Source organism: Aedes aegypti, chromosome 1, assembly GCF_002204515.2.
Source record: "Aedes aegypti strain LVP_AGWG chromosome 1, AaegL5.0 Primary Assembly, whole genome shotgun sequence".
In the NCBI taxonomy this organism is placed as follows: Eukaryota; Metazoa; Arthropoda; class Insecta; order Diptera; family Culicidae; genus Aedes; species Aedes aegypti.
The window spans coordinates 294,939,937-294,955,917 of NC_035107.1; the positions used below are offsets into that span (position 1 = coordinate 294,939,937).

A 15,981-nucleotide genomic window follows, 5' to 3' on the forward strand; every position below is an offset into this window, starting at 1 on the left:
TCCAATAATTTTTCATGTAGATTCCTGCACGAATTCATCAACTGTTTGTCTCAGAAATTGCTTCAAAATTCCTCCAGGAATTATTCTACGAAATCTAATAAGACCTCTTCCAGGAATTCTCATAATGAATTGCTTCAGATTTTTTTTTCAACATTTTCTCCACGAATTACTCTAGCAGCTCTTCCTAACGATTCTTGAATAATTTAATGAGGGTTTCCAACCTGCAAATACTACAGTAGTTAAACGCAAATTTCTTCAGAAATTCCGCTCGTAATTTTTTAGAAATTAAGAACCTCATGGAAAAAGTTTTTAAAGAAATCTTAGGAGAAAACCCTAGAGTAATTTTTGAAAGCAATTCCTAATTGAAATCTTAATTAAAATCTGAACGACAATTTTGGAGAAATTCCTAAGAAATCCGAGGAGGCATCTGTAAAAAAAACTGCATGAATTCTTGAAGATTTGCGAATCGGAAAGCTTGCACAACGTTAGCCGAATTGATGGATGAACTTCTGAAGGACTCAGGTTTTTCTTGAGAAATTTGTGAAAAAATATTTACATTTATAAGGTTTAATCACCGCATGACTTTAATATTATGAAAATTTATTGGCATTTTTCGGTGAATGCGACACCTATACTCAGAGTGGAAGGGAGTAACGAAAGTAATGAAATGACAAGATGGATAGAATCGCAAGCGAGCGACGAGAGAAATGAATAGAAGTTGAAAATTTGTTTTAACAGAAGGCCTTGCCTGTCTAGTGTTAGTAGTGACCAAAACTACAACATCTAGCCGTTCAAGACCAGGACGTTAGGCAACGATTTGTCGTTTCGATTGTGTTATTCACACATATGGCGCTGTTCTGTGTTGTTCACACATATAGTGGGATTCCTGACGCATGTATGTTGGAATTTATGTCCAATTGAAACTCTCATTCGAAAGGCAAAGAGTTATTCTTTATTCGTATGTATTTTTCCTAAAACATTTTTTTAAATTTTGTATACTAATTTTTTACTTGAAGTTGTGATATTTTTCAAAAAAACACACTGGAAAAACATAACTAATTTCCTCAGCATTGGATCGACCAAAATTTTAAAACAAGATGTCATTAGAATCGTAATATTATGTTCTTTGAAGAGCACTCTCGAAATTTTTGCGAAAAAATCTGAAAACTATTCAAAATCAATGAAACAGTCATTCAAGTCATCGTGCAAAAGTTTGGGTTCACCCATCAGTATGGTGTATCGTACAAAAGTTTGGGTTCACCTGAACTTACTTAAAACATGAAAATTCTGTGAAATCTCAAACCAATCATGTACGTGGCATTATTTGCGTTCGAAAAAGCTATAAACTATTAAAATCGGGTAAAAAACGGCAGAGATATTGACAAAAATGATTTGCGTGCGGCTCAGGTGAACCCAAACTTTTGCACGATGACTTGAATAATTGTTTCATTGATTTTTAATAATTTTCGGATTTTTCCGCAAAAAATTTGTGAGTGCTCTTTAAAGAATATAGTATTACGATTCTAATGACACCTTGTTTTAATATTTTGGTCGATCCAATGCTGAAAAAATTATCTTTATTTTTTTAGGCGTGTTTTTGTCACAACTTTAAGTAAAAATTTAGTAGAGATGAATCGAATATTCGGCCGGCCGAATATTCGGGCCGAATATCTCGATTATTTGGGTTTTGCCGAATATTCGGTTTGCCGAATAATGAAATCCGTTATTCGGCCGAATAGGCCGAATAGTGACCGAATACTAACAAAATAAACTAAATTGCATTAAAATTATGTTTCACACGAAGGAAAATTGAAAAAAAATTATTTATTCAAGTGATGATACATTGAATTTTCCTCCTTGTGAATTCCAGTTCAAGATAGAGTTTGGAGCCAAATGTTTAAAAAATATTCTTGAATAGTTCGGTGCTTTTGTAAACTTATAATTTACAAATCCCATTGATTTATTGGCGATGTCGCCAAGAGCGAAAAGCCACTCAAATAAAACAAACTAATCAATTAAAACCCATCTATTACCAGGGCTTCCTATACTTTCGATGTTTTTATGACGCCTACTGATCACGTTCTTCTTTTATTATGCTGCAATTTTTATGAAGTACTTCTAGAAGTCGGATGAGGAGCCAAGCGATGAAATAACCCAATTTCCGAAAAAAAAACATGAAGAGAGTGCCATTAATAGGATACATTTCCCTAACTTCAGAAATACTAATCCACAGAACTTGCGATTTTTGTGATTTCTTCATATGGTTTAAAAACTTAAGAAACCGATCATTCATTTCCATGCATACTCCATTCCTCAAAAGCTTTTCTCATTTAAAAAAACTAGTCTTTTATTTTAATCTGGGATTCAACAGTTCCTTTTTAGAAATTGACGACGTTATTCGGCCGAATATTAATGTTATATTTGGCCGTATATTAGGTCATTATTCGGCCGAATGTTCGGCCGAATATTCGTTTAGCCGAATAATAATATTGCAACTATTCGGTATTCGGCCGAAGGCCGAATAGTGCTATTCGGTACATCTCTAAAATTTAGTATACAAAATTCAAAAAATGTTCTTGGAAAAATACATACGAAGTAAGAATAACTCTTTGTCTTTCGAATGCGGCTAAGAGAGTTTCAATTGGACGTGCAATCGCAGAGATATGGACTGAACACTTTTGTATGTTTTTGAGGGGGTTAACCCAAACTTTTGCACGGGAGTGTACCTATGTTGAATTATTGAAGGCATCTTGAACGAATTTCAAGGAGGAATTTCTTGATGCCATTGAAGAATCAGTAAATAAATTCTTGAAGGTATCATCTGAGTAATATATGAAGGAAACTTTGGGCAAATGTCTGCATTAGTTTCTGATGAAATTGTTGGAAAAAACACAAGTAGTTATATTTGTCTTCAGGTCACACGAGTGATAATTTTCGTAACCCCCAAATATAAGTATACATAGAGAAGTGTCTCGCTGGATACTTTGATTTTTTTTTATCAACACTCTTATCTTTTGATTCCAGTTTAGATCACTTTTGTTTTGATCGTTTTTTAAAGCTTGAGGTCTCTAAAATTTCTATTTTAAGACACTCAGCAGCAATCAGCCCTGCCTACCAGAATTCCTTAACCCTTTCCTTCCCATGGTAGCACAGGTGATCCATCACTTTGCGCATGTCGTATATAAAATGTACAAGTTAGATCATATCCATTTTTTCACCACATGTTCACATATGTTTCATGGAATAATGTACAAAGTTTCATCAAAAATAAACACTTGGATTTTTAGTTAAAGCACAATAACCGAAATAAAGTCAGCATTTTTTCTAATTTAAATAAAGTGGTTTTTCAAACTTTTATATTAAGAAATATAAACATGATTTTTACCAAACAAAAATAAAAACAAGCTCAAATGAATTATTTTTCCAAGATTCAGTTGAGTTTTTAGAATATTCGTTACACAAAACTATTGATTTTGCGGAAAATTAGGTGGATCACTGGTGATCCATTGGGAATAAAACGACATTTTCGTCAATTCTGTTCTAACCTCTCTTTTCGAAAACAAAACTATCATCATGTCTTGGAAAATGATTTTAAGTTGGAAAGGAAATTGTAAGACGCTGAGGACGATCACCAAACCAACATATTCAGCAATAGCTATAAGCACGGTATGGCGGAGTAAAACATTGGCCCGTTGAATACCGTTATTTGCAAACAGCAATGATCATTCAGTTTATTTAAATGCACTAATTGTGATGTTTGCTTGTGTCTCGAAAAAGACAAAAACTTCTTCCCAGCTTTTTATTTTCCTCCAGAATTGACGAGAGGTGTGCAAAACACACTGTTCAAATAAAATGTATGAGTAAAACCAATGAAATGGAAAAAATATTGATGCCTCTTTCTTACCCTAGTTGCAGTCATCTTCCCAATGGATCACAGGTGATCCATCACAAAAAATATTTTTTTCAGTTCTATTCATATTTTCGAGTAAAACTTTACATCTTTTATTCTGATGATTTATCTAGATATCATATTTTCTATTTTTAAATTACGAAAAACCTCGTGGGAAAGAAAGGGTTAAAGAGTTCCTCCATGGTTTATCTCAGGAATTGCACCAAAATGTATTAGGAACTCTTTCAGAAAATCCACAATAAATTCTTTTTACGGTAGTTCTTCCAATAACTTCCAAGTCAAATTTGTATGGATTATTTAAAATTTCATTTGACGTTTCACACCAAATTCTACATCAATTCTGGACAAACATTTCAAAAGGACACATCGACATTGGTAAACATTGGCTTTGCAAGCTGCTGTTGAGCCCAATTCTTCCGTTCAGTTCTACACAAGTTTCTTCAAAGGCTCTGTTCTCCACAACATTCTGCATCCAGGGATTTAAAATGAAAATGCATCGAAGAAAAAACCTTCAATTTTAGGAGCACAAATCTAGAGAACTAGACAACCGTTCGCGCTGAAAATTTGATCGCTTGGTCACCACCAGCGAGTGACCAGTGAATTAAATTTTAACCCTCTAATACCCAACCCCGCCTTTAGACGGGGTACACTTTGGAATTTTGTATATGTTTTCGTAGCTCGGAAATCAAAATGATTTTATTTTTGCTTAAAACCTTGGCTCATAACACGAATATAAGGAAAGTTTTTTATCACTTTCGAAACTTTTTTGTATTTTTGCAATATGTTTGAAAAATTGTATTTTTTGTAACCTACAAATACTTGGGGCTCATTTAACGTGTAATACAAAAAATCATACGTTTTATATTTTTCTACAATCAACCTATCACGGAAGAAGAGCCTGGTGGTATTAAAAAAAAATCAGACCTGTTTTTTTTTCGTTAGTTACACGGAAAATAAAATATGCCCCGAAGAAAATATAATATTTTTGCAATTCCGTCATATATCAGCCTACTTTTTAACAAGCAATTGTTCAACATAACGGCCTACTTTTCCTACCAACAGAAACAGTGCTGAAAAGTGCTACTTTTCAGCACTTAAAACGGTATCGAAAAGTAGCACTTTTCAGCACTGTTTTGGTAGATGTTAAAGACACGGACACCGTCTTCAGCCATTTAGCTGCACAGACTGTAACTTAACACTAGACAACGGACAAGCATGCTCCAATGGTACAGCCGAGAAACATTCCTGACGAAAAGTTTCAATGGCTGCAGCGGGAATCGAACCCACACCTCATGACACGATGCGCTCATTTCCTGACGACACTAACCGCACGGCCACGAAGCCCACTATTAAATTAATATCTGATTGCCTCTATACGTCATTTATTGAATTTCTCTGAATATCTCAATAACTTAGATAACTAGGTTCTGGTTGTACATCCGTTAGTATTATTAGCTTTATTCACGAGACTTTCTGCCCGCGGCTGGTTCGTCTCCGGTAAAGAAATTATACATCCGTTTGAAGATCCGAATGGAGTCGAATTGGATCGTCCAATGGATATAGAGTCAAGGGCTAGTTGACTGCGATGGATTCTGAGTTGGAATATGTTGGAATGGGATCGTCTAGCGGACGAAGAGTTTGTTAGGTTCCTCTAGCCGCGAGCTTTGTGTGCTGGCAAGCACAAAACAATAATTTAGATATTGAGGGAAAATCGTATGCAGCGAGTTACCGGATCAGTCATTGAAAATGGAGTCGGCAATGGCAATGAGAAAATATGTGACAGTCATTCCACAGTCTACCTGATTGACGAAAAGTGTGCTGTTACTACACATGGAAGCTCATGTGGGTTTTCTTGAAATACACAAGAAATAATCCAACTTCAACGTTTTTTTTCGTAATTGCAAAAAAATTTGTACGCAACTCGTTGCAAAACTCGATTTTTTCAGCACACTTCGTATTTATCCAACTCGGCAAGCCTCGTTGGATAAATGTACGACTCTTGCTGAAAAAATCATCATTTTGCAACTTGTTGCTTAAATAACTATTTTAAAAGTTTTGCAAAAAATTAAATTTGTGTATTGCCAAAAATAAACAACCAGAAGAGGCTTCAAGAAAAAAATTAAAAAGGATAGGGATGTTTAAAAACAAAACTTAAAAAAATCAAAAACTCGCGAATAAAAATAAATCATTGCCTAAAACGTGTTTAGAACGATTTTAGATAAGGTATCGTGGGGTAAGTGGATACAGAAAAATCAATAGTCAACTTCATTGTTATGCACAGCTAACGTTAATAATGTAATTCAAACTTTTTTCTGTGCATGCCAAATGATGGACTATTATACTTCAAATCGTCAATTATTTTGATTTTTGTGATTGTTATCTATTGAGCATGACGGACTTGAAAATTTGCGCCAAATGATCCACTTGCCCCACCATGGTGGGGTAAGTGGATCACCTATAAAAAAACTCTATTCTCAAAACAAATGTGATGTAATCATGTATAGTGTGAATAATATTACTGTCATTCTTGTTATACGTGCTATGTTATATATTTTGATAGCTTTCAAATAAAAAAATCTTTATTTTATCAAAACATTATGAAAAATATTTGTACATTAGTTTACACTTATTCGAACAAAAACAAATACTGTAACTAGAATATTTTGGAGAAAATTAATCCATTTTATACACCTGAGTTATACAAAAGAATTGAGGATTATTCCTAACGATGTTTTCGAAAGACACTCGTAGTTTAAAAATACTAATTACATTTACTTTTGTTTAACATACTGAAATCTTTTTATTCTATTTATGAAAATATTTATATCATCTGCCTAGAACAATCGATATGGTCAAAAAACGTACGATAATATGCTTCCAGGTGGAGAATTTTTATATTTTGCTCTTTTGCATTTCAGCTTAGAAAAACCAAGAAAAATTTTGTTTGAATTTTTTACTTTTCATTTTTTTTTGTACTAGAAAGACTGTACAACACTTTTAGGTGGATTAATTGAAATTTTCTCAGGTCAATTTGGCAAATTCAAGCTAGGAATGAAAAATGTAAAAGGAAAACAACACTTGATGACACTAAAGCTTTTTCAAATCCGCGTAAGTAGTCTGCCAATATTTGATAACAATAGTTGATCCACTTACCCCATCCCATTAAAAAGTGCGGGTAAGTGTACCATGACCAATATATCTGTATTTATTTACAAAAATTACATTTTTTGCATTGTGATTCATACAATTAGAACTGAATTGTTCACCATGTGTTGAAAAAACTAATAGCATTCGACTTTAGGCAGAGATACAATGGATGTTTTATCGACAGAAAACAACTTTAAAATGAATTGATTTTTGCAGTCAACAAGTTTGCTTGTGTTAGTGCACGTGTAGTATCAGTTTTGCAGTAGTATCAGTGTGTACGAGAGAATATAACCTAAAATGAAGCAAAGGTGTGAAAACATTCGGAATATTAAAGTATTTATTCTTATTACGGACGAATGATCCACTTACCCCACTGCTACACTTCCCCCACGGTACCTTAACGAAAAATAATATTTAGATCGAAAAAAAAATGGGTATTAGAGGGTTAAGCAAAATCGGTTGTCTGGTTCTCTAGATTTGTGCTCTTGAAAATTCGAAGTTTGGTTACGATGCAACTTCACCTTAAGCCAATCCTTCTAGAAAAATTTCCAAGACTTCCTCATAAGTTAGGGAATTTTTCAAAGATACTCGCATATTTTTACAGTAGTTTCGTCAGAGATTGCTGTAAAAAATGTGTTAGTGATTATTTCTGGGTTTGACCAGAGATTTTTCCAATAATATCTTGAAAATGACGATCCCCTTGGGACATCCTTGTCATAATTCCTGGATAAATTCAAGGAAATTCTCAAACAATTTCTGGTGGATTTTCTGAAGAAATCAAAGGAAAAAGAAAAGAATTGGTGATTGAAAGTTAGGGTAAACTGAACAACAATTGTAGAAATCCCAGAAAATCAGTGGAGGTATCTCTGGATAAATAAATATAAATTATCTATCTATCTATTGATCTATTGAAAAGTCCTAAACGGAGATCTTGGATGAAATGCTAGCGAAATGGATGAAATCCAGGAGTTTATTGAGAAATTTGTGAAAAAAAAGGAATAAGGAGAAATTTATGGTGGAGTCGTCGATTTCTAGGTATATAGAACTAATTTCATGCGGAAATTACTTAAGAAGGCCATTGAACAATTAATAAATGTATTTTTTGGGGAAATACCATACAGGTGTCTCTTTTTTGTTTCTTTTGTTTTATTCAGTCTCGTTTTGATCGCCTTATTTTCAAACATAAGTTCCCCTAAGTTTCTCAGGCACTAAAGGCACTTAGTCACTCCCATCCAGGCCTGAATTCCCCAGAAAACTATATACACCTGAGTTTTTAAAAAATCATACAATACAAAACAGTCACACCAAAGGCAAAATAAAGACCTCCATGCCCTTTGCAGTTGCCCAAAATTGTATGGCACATAAAGTAATAAATGAAAATCTAAACTCCAAGAGACCAAATGCAGTACTAGAAGTGGTACCAGGTCCGTCGCACTCGGGCTCAGATTGCGTATCACTTCTAGTACTGCATTTGGTCCCTCGGTAGTGCAAAAGGTACCCAAGTTTGACACATCGCAGTACACTTTTCACGGCATTCTAGATTACCTTATGAGCCATAAAATTTTGGGCATTTGCAAGGGACATGAAGGTCTTTAATTTGTCTTTGGTGGTACCCAATCTGAACCCAAGTTGGACGGACCTGGTCATACTGGGTATTATGGGCCACCTTTGATATGAGTTTGAAAAAAAAAAACAAATTTTGGCCCCGACAACCGTAGGACCTCATAAAAGATACTTCAACTAGTTCCCACAGAGAAAGGCGCGCGAAAATCTGATTTTATGCTTCATTATATGAAAATTTAAAAAGAAATGTAACTTTTACTAAAATCTTATATAACCATCAAATATTAAGTAAGTCTTGGCCGGACATAAATATTCGAAACCTCCCTAATCTTTTCCTTCGCTGTTTTTCTAACTTATATATGGATATATAGCTTTCTATGGAATGTTATAGAATCGTCGGAAGTAAATTAAGTCACAATCCTTTTCTTTTGTGGCGAACTCGCCAAAGGCGAAATACTACTCGAATAAGGATAAATAATAATAATCATCCTTTTCTTCTATTTCGCAGCTCTGCTAAAGCTTATTGACCGTTGTCCTGATCTACTGGAGCTGGATCTCTCCGATTGCACTCAGTTGTCTTCGGAAGCGATGAAGATAGTGTGCAAGTTGAAAAAGCTAGAATATCTATCCCTATCGCGGTGCTATAACATCAACGTCACCTCTTATCTGTAAGTACTTTTTAGATGCCAAGCGCCAATTCTTATTTTCAAACTCTACGGACTACTTTTAGCCAACTGGGCGCAATCGAACCGTTGCAATTTCTGGACATCTTTGGGCTCCTGTCGGAGCCAGCCCTGGCCATGCTGCAGACGTCCTTCCCCGGCGTAGGGATCAACAAGTTCATGCACAGTTCGGTGGCGAGGCCAACCGTCGGATCACGGCGGACCTCCATTTGGGGCCTGCGGACACGAGACTGATTCCGGGTAACGTTGTCATCCGAACGGTTTGCATTTATTTCCCATTAAAACGATTCTTCAGGTGTAAATAATGATTCACTCGCGTAATTGTAATTACTCAGTAGAGACGAATAATAGTGATACCGAGTCAGATGGAGCTCTCTGCTCGTCTGTTGTTCTTATAAAATAGTGTATGAATAGTATTGCAACTTGTTAAATAGAAACGAAAAGAATGCAGACAGGCCTGTGGACTTGAGTTCGGGGTTGCTAGCAAGTCTCTAGACATTAGATAACTATTTTAGTGCAAGTCTATTTCCAATGGAATGTTTCTAATGTCGCTTTTCTGAGCGCTCTTATCCGACAAAATCGTTTCCGTGACTCTTCCATTTTTTCTCATGAAGTTTTCCAAAAGATTTGCTTTGAAGAAACCGTCGGATCCCCTGTAGAAAAGTCAACGGGAATTTCAGAAAATAATTCTTAAAATAACAATTTAATGGATGTTCTTGTATTTTAGTATGGTCGCTATTTTAGTGCAAGTTTTTTTTTCTCATTTTTCTATTAGCAATAAAACATAGAATACAAACCAGAAATTCCTCAAGAGATTCCTCTACGAATGTCCTCAAGAATTCGTTCAGAAATTTTTCCAACGATTGCTCAAGAGATTCTTAGATAAATTTCTCCATAATTTAGTAGAGGACATCCTTGAAAGCACCAAAACTATTAACTCCAGTAATTTTTACAGGGATAATGCTGAAAATTATCCCAGGGACTATTCCAGGATTATCTTTGCAGATTGCTTCCACCAATTCGTCCCTTATTTCTTCTGTCACTCTATGAGATTTTTCCAAACCTTCATGAAAGAGTTCTTACAAGAGGGGGGACGCCATTTGGCATAAAGTCATTTGGCATAAAGCCGTTTGGCATAAAATAATTCGGCATAACGGTCGTTAGGCATAATAGTCATTTGGCATAATGTACGTTTGGCATAAATATTGAAAACTGAGTTGCTATGTTTTTTGCATTACCATTGCTAACATTCTCATATGTGATTTTCCCTTCTTTTGGTCATAGGCTGTTCTTTCTCATTACGTTGTTAAACTAGTGGTTTGCATTGTGACTACTAACATATTCATTGACAATTTTGCCTTCTTTTCTACGTTGGCATTATAACTACTAACATTTTCATCGACGATTTTGCCTTCTTTTGATCACCAGATCTTCTTTTAAGTAGTACTATTTAAATTTCTAATTTCTTTTCTTTTATGCCAAACGTCCATTATGCCAAATGACCATTATGCAAAATGACCATTATGCCAAACAACTTTATGCCAAATGGCTTTATGCCAAATGGCTTTATGCCAAACGGGGTAGCCCCCTTACAAGAAAATCCGCAAAGATTTATTTCAGAATTTATGAAGAAATTTGTTAACGGAGTTTTCCCGAATTGTATCTAAAAACCCCTCCCAAACTCCCTCAAGAGTCCAGGAATTCTTTCAGATATCCAAGAAGGAGTTCATCAGAAATTTCTGAAGAAGTTCCATCAGATATTGCTTTAGGTTTCCTTCACAAATATTTCGTTTTGTTTCAGGAATTTCTCTAACAGTTGCAAAAAAAAATCCTTGAAAATTCCTTGGGGTAATACTCCCTGGCCACGATCACAGGGTTTGACGGTGCCAAAGTAGAAGGTGCACCATAATAATAGCCGTCTGTGAAACATATCACCTTCCCAATACTTTGGCACACCTCCAACGGTTCATGATTTTCATGAAACGGCTGCATTCAGGCGGAGGATCTGTTAATATGTTCGGCATATTATCAGGTCCTCTTCGAACGGAGGGACTGCCAGGGCTCAGTAGTTACTTATAAACCAGTGCTGGTTGTTGATGGTTCAGTTCGTTTACCTCGAGCTGTAGCATCCTTAGTACTAATCAGTAATGGTTGTTAAGTTTCAAAGCTAACGTGTGATCAATAATTTTATAATGCAACATAAGAATAGGTGTTTGGTGGAGTTGAGCGTTGCATTCGTCGTTGTAAAATTAGTGATTGTGAGGGTGCTAATAATGATTTTTGAAGAAATGTGTGCTGATGAAAATATTTGAAAATTGCATTGAAAGTGATTGTGATAGTTTTGTTAAAAATACATACATTCTTCTTCTTCTTCTTCTTTCTGGCGTTACGTCCCCACTGGGACAGAGCCTGCTTCTCAGCTAGTGTTCTTATGAGCACTTCCACAGTTATTAACTGAGAGCTTACTATGCCAATGACCATTTTTGCATGCGTATATCGTGTGGCAGGTACGAAGATACTCTATGACCTGGGAAGTCGAGAAAATTTCGAACCCGAAAAGATCCTCGACCGGTGGGATTCGAACCCACGACCCTCAGCTTAGTCTTGCTGAATAGCTGCGCGTTTACCGCTACGGCTATCTGGGCCCCTAACAATATAAAACATAAATACATACATAATAATATAAATACATACCTAATAATACTAATATGAACCCTCAGTGGTACGTCTGTTTGTCTATGCTACTAGATTATTGATGGTTATAATACACTTTACAATTATTTCTCGGAATATAAAAACTATTGCCTAGTTCTTAACACATTCATGATAAGAGTGTTCATAATGACAATGACGTAATGAGTGCAGTACAATTTATCGAAGTGGTTTTATTTTTCTACTGTTACTTAATTGATCGTAGTACTAAATCGTAGTTTTATTTTTTTTAATTATTTGGTTATGATGGTTAGATGGTAAATGGTAACAAAAATGAATTATCATGAAAGTAGTGTGATGTAATTTTTATAAAAAATCGTAGCTGTGAAAGTGAAGTGATATAATGGAAAGTATACATATATGATGTGTATTACGAAAGTTAATGAGTGATAATCGATGATATTAGTGATAGTGTTAAAAACAAAAGTGACGACAGCAAAAGTGTGGTAATTATGTTACAGTGACTGATGAAATGAAATGGAAAATGAAGATCTTTCAATAAAACTATTTCGTTCTTCACTTCAACCACTTTAATAGCATTTCAACTTTTATCATAGTGTTATACTAGTCTGGAATACTAGACTGCAAAACTACGGCAAGGGTTGATTGCTGCTAGGGTACACATTGACCATTGAGCAACATTGCTTAGGAACGTCTGTGTGATGAATGTAATAGAGGCTTATAAAAGCAAATGTTGGGCAGGAGCTTAGGGCAGATTAAAAGTCCCAGTACTACCCCTATCGCTACTGAAAAAAAAAGAAAATTCCTTGGAATAATATTAGGACGAATTCTTCGAGAGCTTCCGTAGAAAGTTTTTCCTAGAATTTCTGTAGGAATTCCTGGCGCAATCTTGGGAGTTACTTTTGAAGGTATCTTTAGAGAAAATAGTGTTTGAATTTTTTTTTTTAAATCCAAAACGACATATATTGAAGAAATTCTAGCGAAATCGATGGTAAAATCATTGGATTCATGGAAGACCTCTGATTTTGTTTTTGAAAAATTTCAAAATTATATTTTGGAGAAATTCTTGATGCAATCACTGAAGTATTCTCTGGTTTGTTCCTTATAAAAATTCCATGTTAATTTCTTGAAGGTATCTTGATCTAAATTCGAATTTACGAAGCAGCATCTGATTCAAACCTTAGATGAATTGAAGTTTTATAGAAAAATGGTGCTTATAATACTCCATAATTTCTCCTGGATTAATAAAAAAAATAAAACTACCGGAGTTAAAAAATATCTTAACATATTCTTGAGTGAAATGTTAGAGAAGTATGAAAATAATTTTATCTATTCCTACGTGTAGGTAAATGAAATAACTGCAAGAATTTGTGGAGATATCCTAGCAGAGAAACCTGGTGTGATTCCTATAGGTTGCAAATATTTCTACGCGATTCCTCCACAAGCGCTATCGGGAGATCCTTCACTATTTCTCCTGGGATTCTGCCAGTCTTTCATCCAGAAATTTCTTCAGAACTTTCCTCCAATTTATCCAATTGATATTACAAGAGATCTTAAAAAGATTCGTACAGCATTCGGAAACTCATAAAATTTATACCATGTTTTTTTAAGGAATTCATTTGAAGATTTTTCCTGGAAATCCAGCAAGAGTATCTCGAGAAATTGTTACGTCGATTTTTCTAGTAATTTGTAAATCCATTTTTACAGATACAACCTTAAATTCCCCCCCACGAATCCTACCAGGAATTGATCCAAAAGTTCTTACAGGAATTACCACTAGGAAATGCTGAAGCAATTATTCCAGATTCCTCCGATTATTCATATTCAAATTACTTTATGGACTACTTCTCCTTACTACATGAGCCCTCAGTTAAAAGTAATAAATTAATTTTAGATTCCTTGAAATTTTGTTTGCATTGTTTTACATTTTTTAAGAAATTTATAGACTAACAGTCATGATGGGTATTCTCACAATCTATCTGATGAGTACTCAAAAATTGAAGAAACAAGGTAAATGGTGGAGATACGTCGACGACATTTTCAGCGTTATCAAGCGGAACGATCTAGCTAGAATTTTAGATACAATCAACAGCATACACAAGGATATCAAGTTCACCCACGAGGAGGAGAGGGATGGAAAACTACCGTTTTTGGATCTACTTGTGACCAGGGAAGAAAGTTCATCTTACAACTTTGAAATGTATAGGAAGCCTACAAACAACCAGCGAGTCAGCACCTACACATCGAATCATTCGTTCCAGCATAAGATGGCAGCATTTCAGCACATGATCCACAGGATGCAAACTCTACCCCTCAGCGAAGACGGAAACACCAAGGAACTGGAATACATCTACGAGACGGCAAGAATAAACGGATACAAGGAAAGGACGATAAAAGCTATCATCGACACTTAGCGGAAATAGGAAAAGCTCAGAAGACGATAGACAAGGGGATGACATACGGTTTCAAATCTAAGGTCGCGGAACATGTTTTTTCAGAGGGTCATACAATTACGACAGCCGATATTAAAATTTTGCGAAATGTTACTTCTCCTTGGAAATTGGATGTGGCGGAGAGTCTGGAAATTTGCAAACAGGTACCTACGACGCTACTCAACAGAGACCAAGGCAACAGCAATGCATGGCTTTTCAACTTGATACCTACTAATCGTTCCCGTGATGTACCTTTCAGCTCTTAAATTTAAAGTTTTAACAAAATAATTTTTAAGATTTTTCAAAAAAAAAAAGATTAGGGAATTATGACTGTACCTAGTTTAAATATATAATGTGTGCTTACGATGGTTTTCTTCAAGTCGAGTCTAGTACACGACACTTGTACACGACACACAGTACAGTTGAGGTCGAAGAAAAATTCTAGGTTCATTCGAGTTTAATAATAACGTGGTTCCTGGTATGCGTGAACCTAATAAAATTTCAATCTTGTCGCTCACTTGCGATGCCTATCCACCTATTCATTTCATCAATTATGAAAGTATTCTACAGACTCCCTTTACCTTTCAGTCGCCTGACCGATATGGCCATAACAAACCAATAAAAAAACAATCACGGTCGATACCTCCTCTATGTCTCCTCCAGAAAATCATGCAGGATATTATCTCAGCAATTCGAAAATTCTAGAAAAAATTGCAAGAAATTTATGGAAAATTTCTTGAGAAATTACTGGTTCTTTTCCTAAAGAAAATCTTGACAGAAATCGTTTTCCCGTGGAAGTACCATTGGATGCATTCCTGGAAAAAAACTTAGACTTCCTTGATAAATTTCTGGAAACATCTCTGAAGAAATCCCTAAAGTAATTTCTAATATCTTTAGAGCAATTCATGGTTAAATTCTTGTGTGAATCCTGAACAAAAATTATGGATGGATTTTTTGAATATGCGGGATACTGGTTGGATTCTTGAACAAGTTCTGAACCAAAATGTTCAAGTTAATCCTCATAAAATTCCTGAAGAAATGGGGACACCCTTCGAGAAATTGGTGGAAGAATAATTGAAGTTGTGCATTGGTTTCTACGTGAAGCCTGTGTAATATTCACTATAAGGGTAACTGTAGTATTTCACTATAAGGTTAAGCTTTCTAACTTTAGAATAACGAACTCAAAGATAGACTTTTATAGACTCACTCGTCATCGTTTATTCCTTCGCTTTTTATACATGTTTGTTTTCACTCAGTGAGGATCTCGGTATCTCATATCATCGGATATATTCGTACAACTTTCGGGTTACATATAGAAATGGGGTTTTCTCATCCTGGTCGAATCAGACATAACAGCCTGGAAGCATCATAAGAGAAATCCGTGATAAAATCCTCTAATGAAAGCTTAAAAAATCTTTGTAATAAGGAAGTATTGGGCGAATATTTTTTTAAATATTTGCCCAATACTTCCTGGAAAAATGATGTCTATGCCATCCGTAATCTGACAGATTGACGTAAGCGCCATTTTTTTTTTGGTTTTGGCTTATTGTGACATATATCTACAGGAATTATG

At 35.1% G+C, this 15,981-nt stretch overlaps 1 protein-coding gene across 2 annotated transcripts in view; it reads left to right on the plus strand.

Annotated features, from left to right (window-relative positions):
- Positions 1-9,710, plus strand: part of LOC5565946 (S-phase kinase-associated protein 2) — a 38,409-nt gene extending 28,699 nt beyond the window's left edge. For both annotated transcript variants that reach the window (XR_002498720.1, XM_001650273.2), the window contains 2 exons: positions 9,129-9,288; positions 9,351-9,710. Coding sequence is in view for 1 of the 2 variants with exons in the window: in XM_001650273.2 (XP_001650323.1) it covers positions 9,129-9,288; positions 9,351-9,537 (347 nt within the window). In the remaining variant the exon portion in view is untranslated. The remainder of the gene's footprint in view (positions 1-9,128; positions 9,289-9,350) is intronic.
- The last annotated feature ends 6,271 nt before the right edge of the window (positions 9,711-15,981 follow it).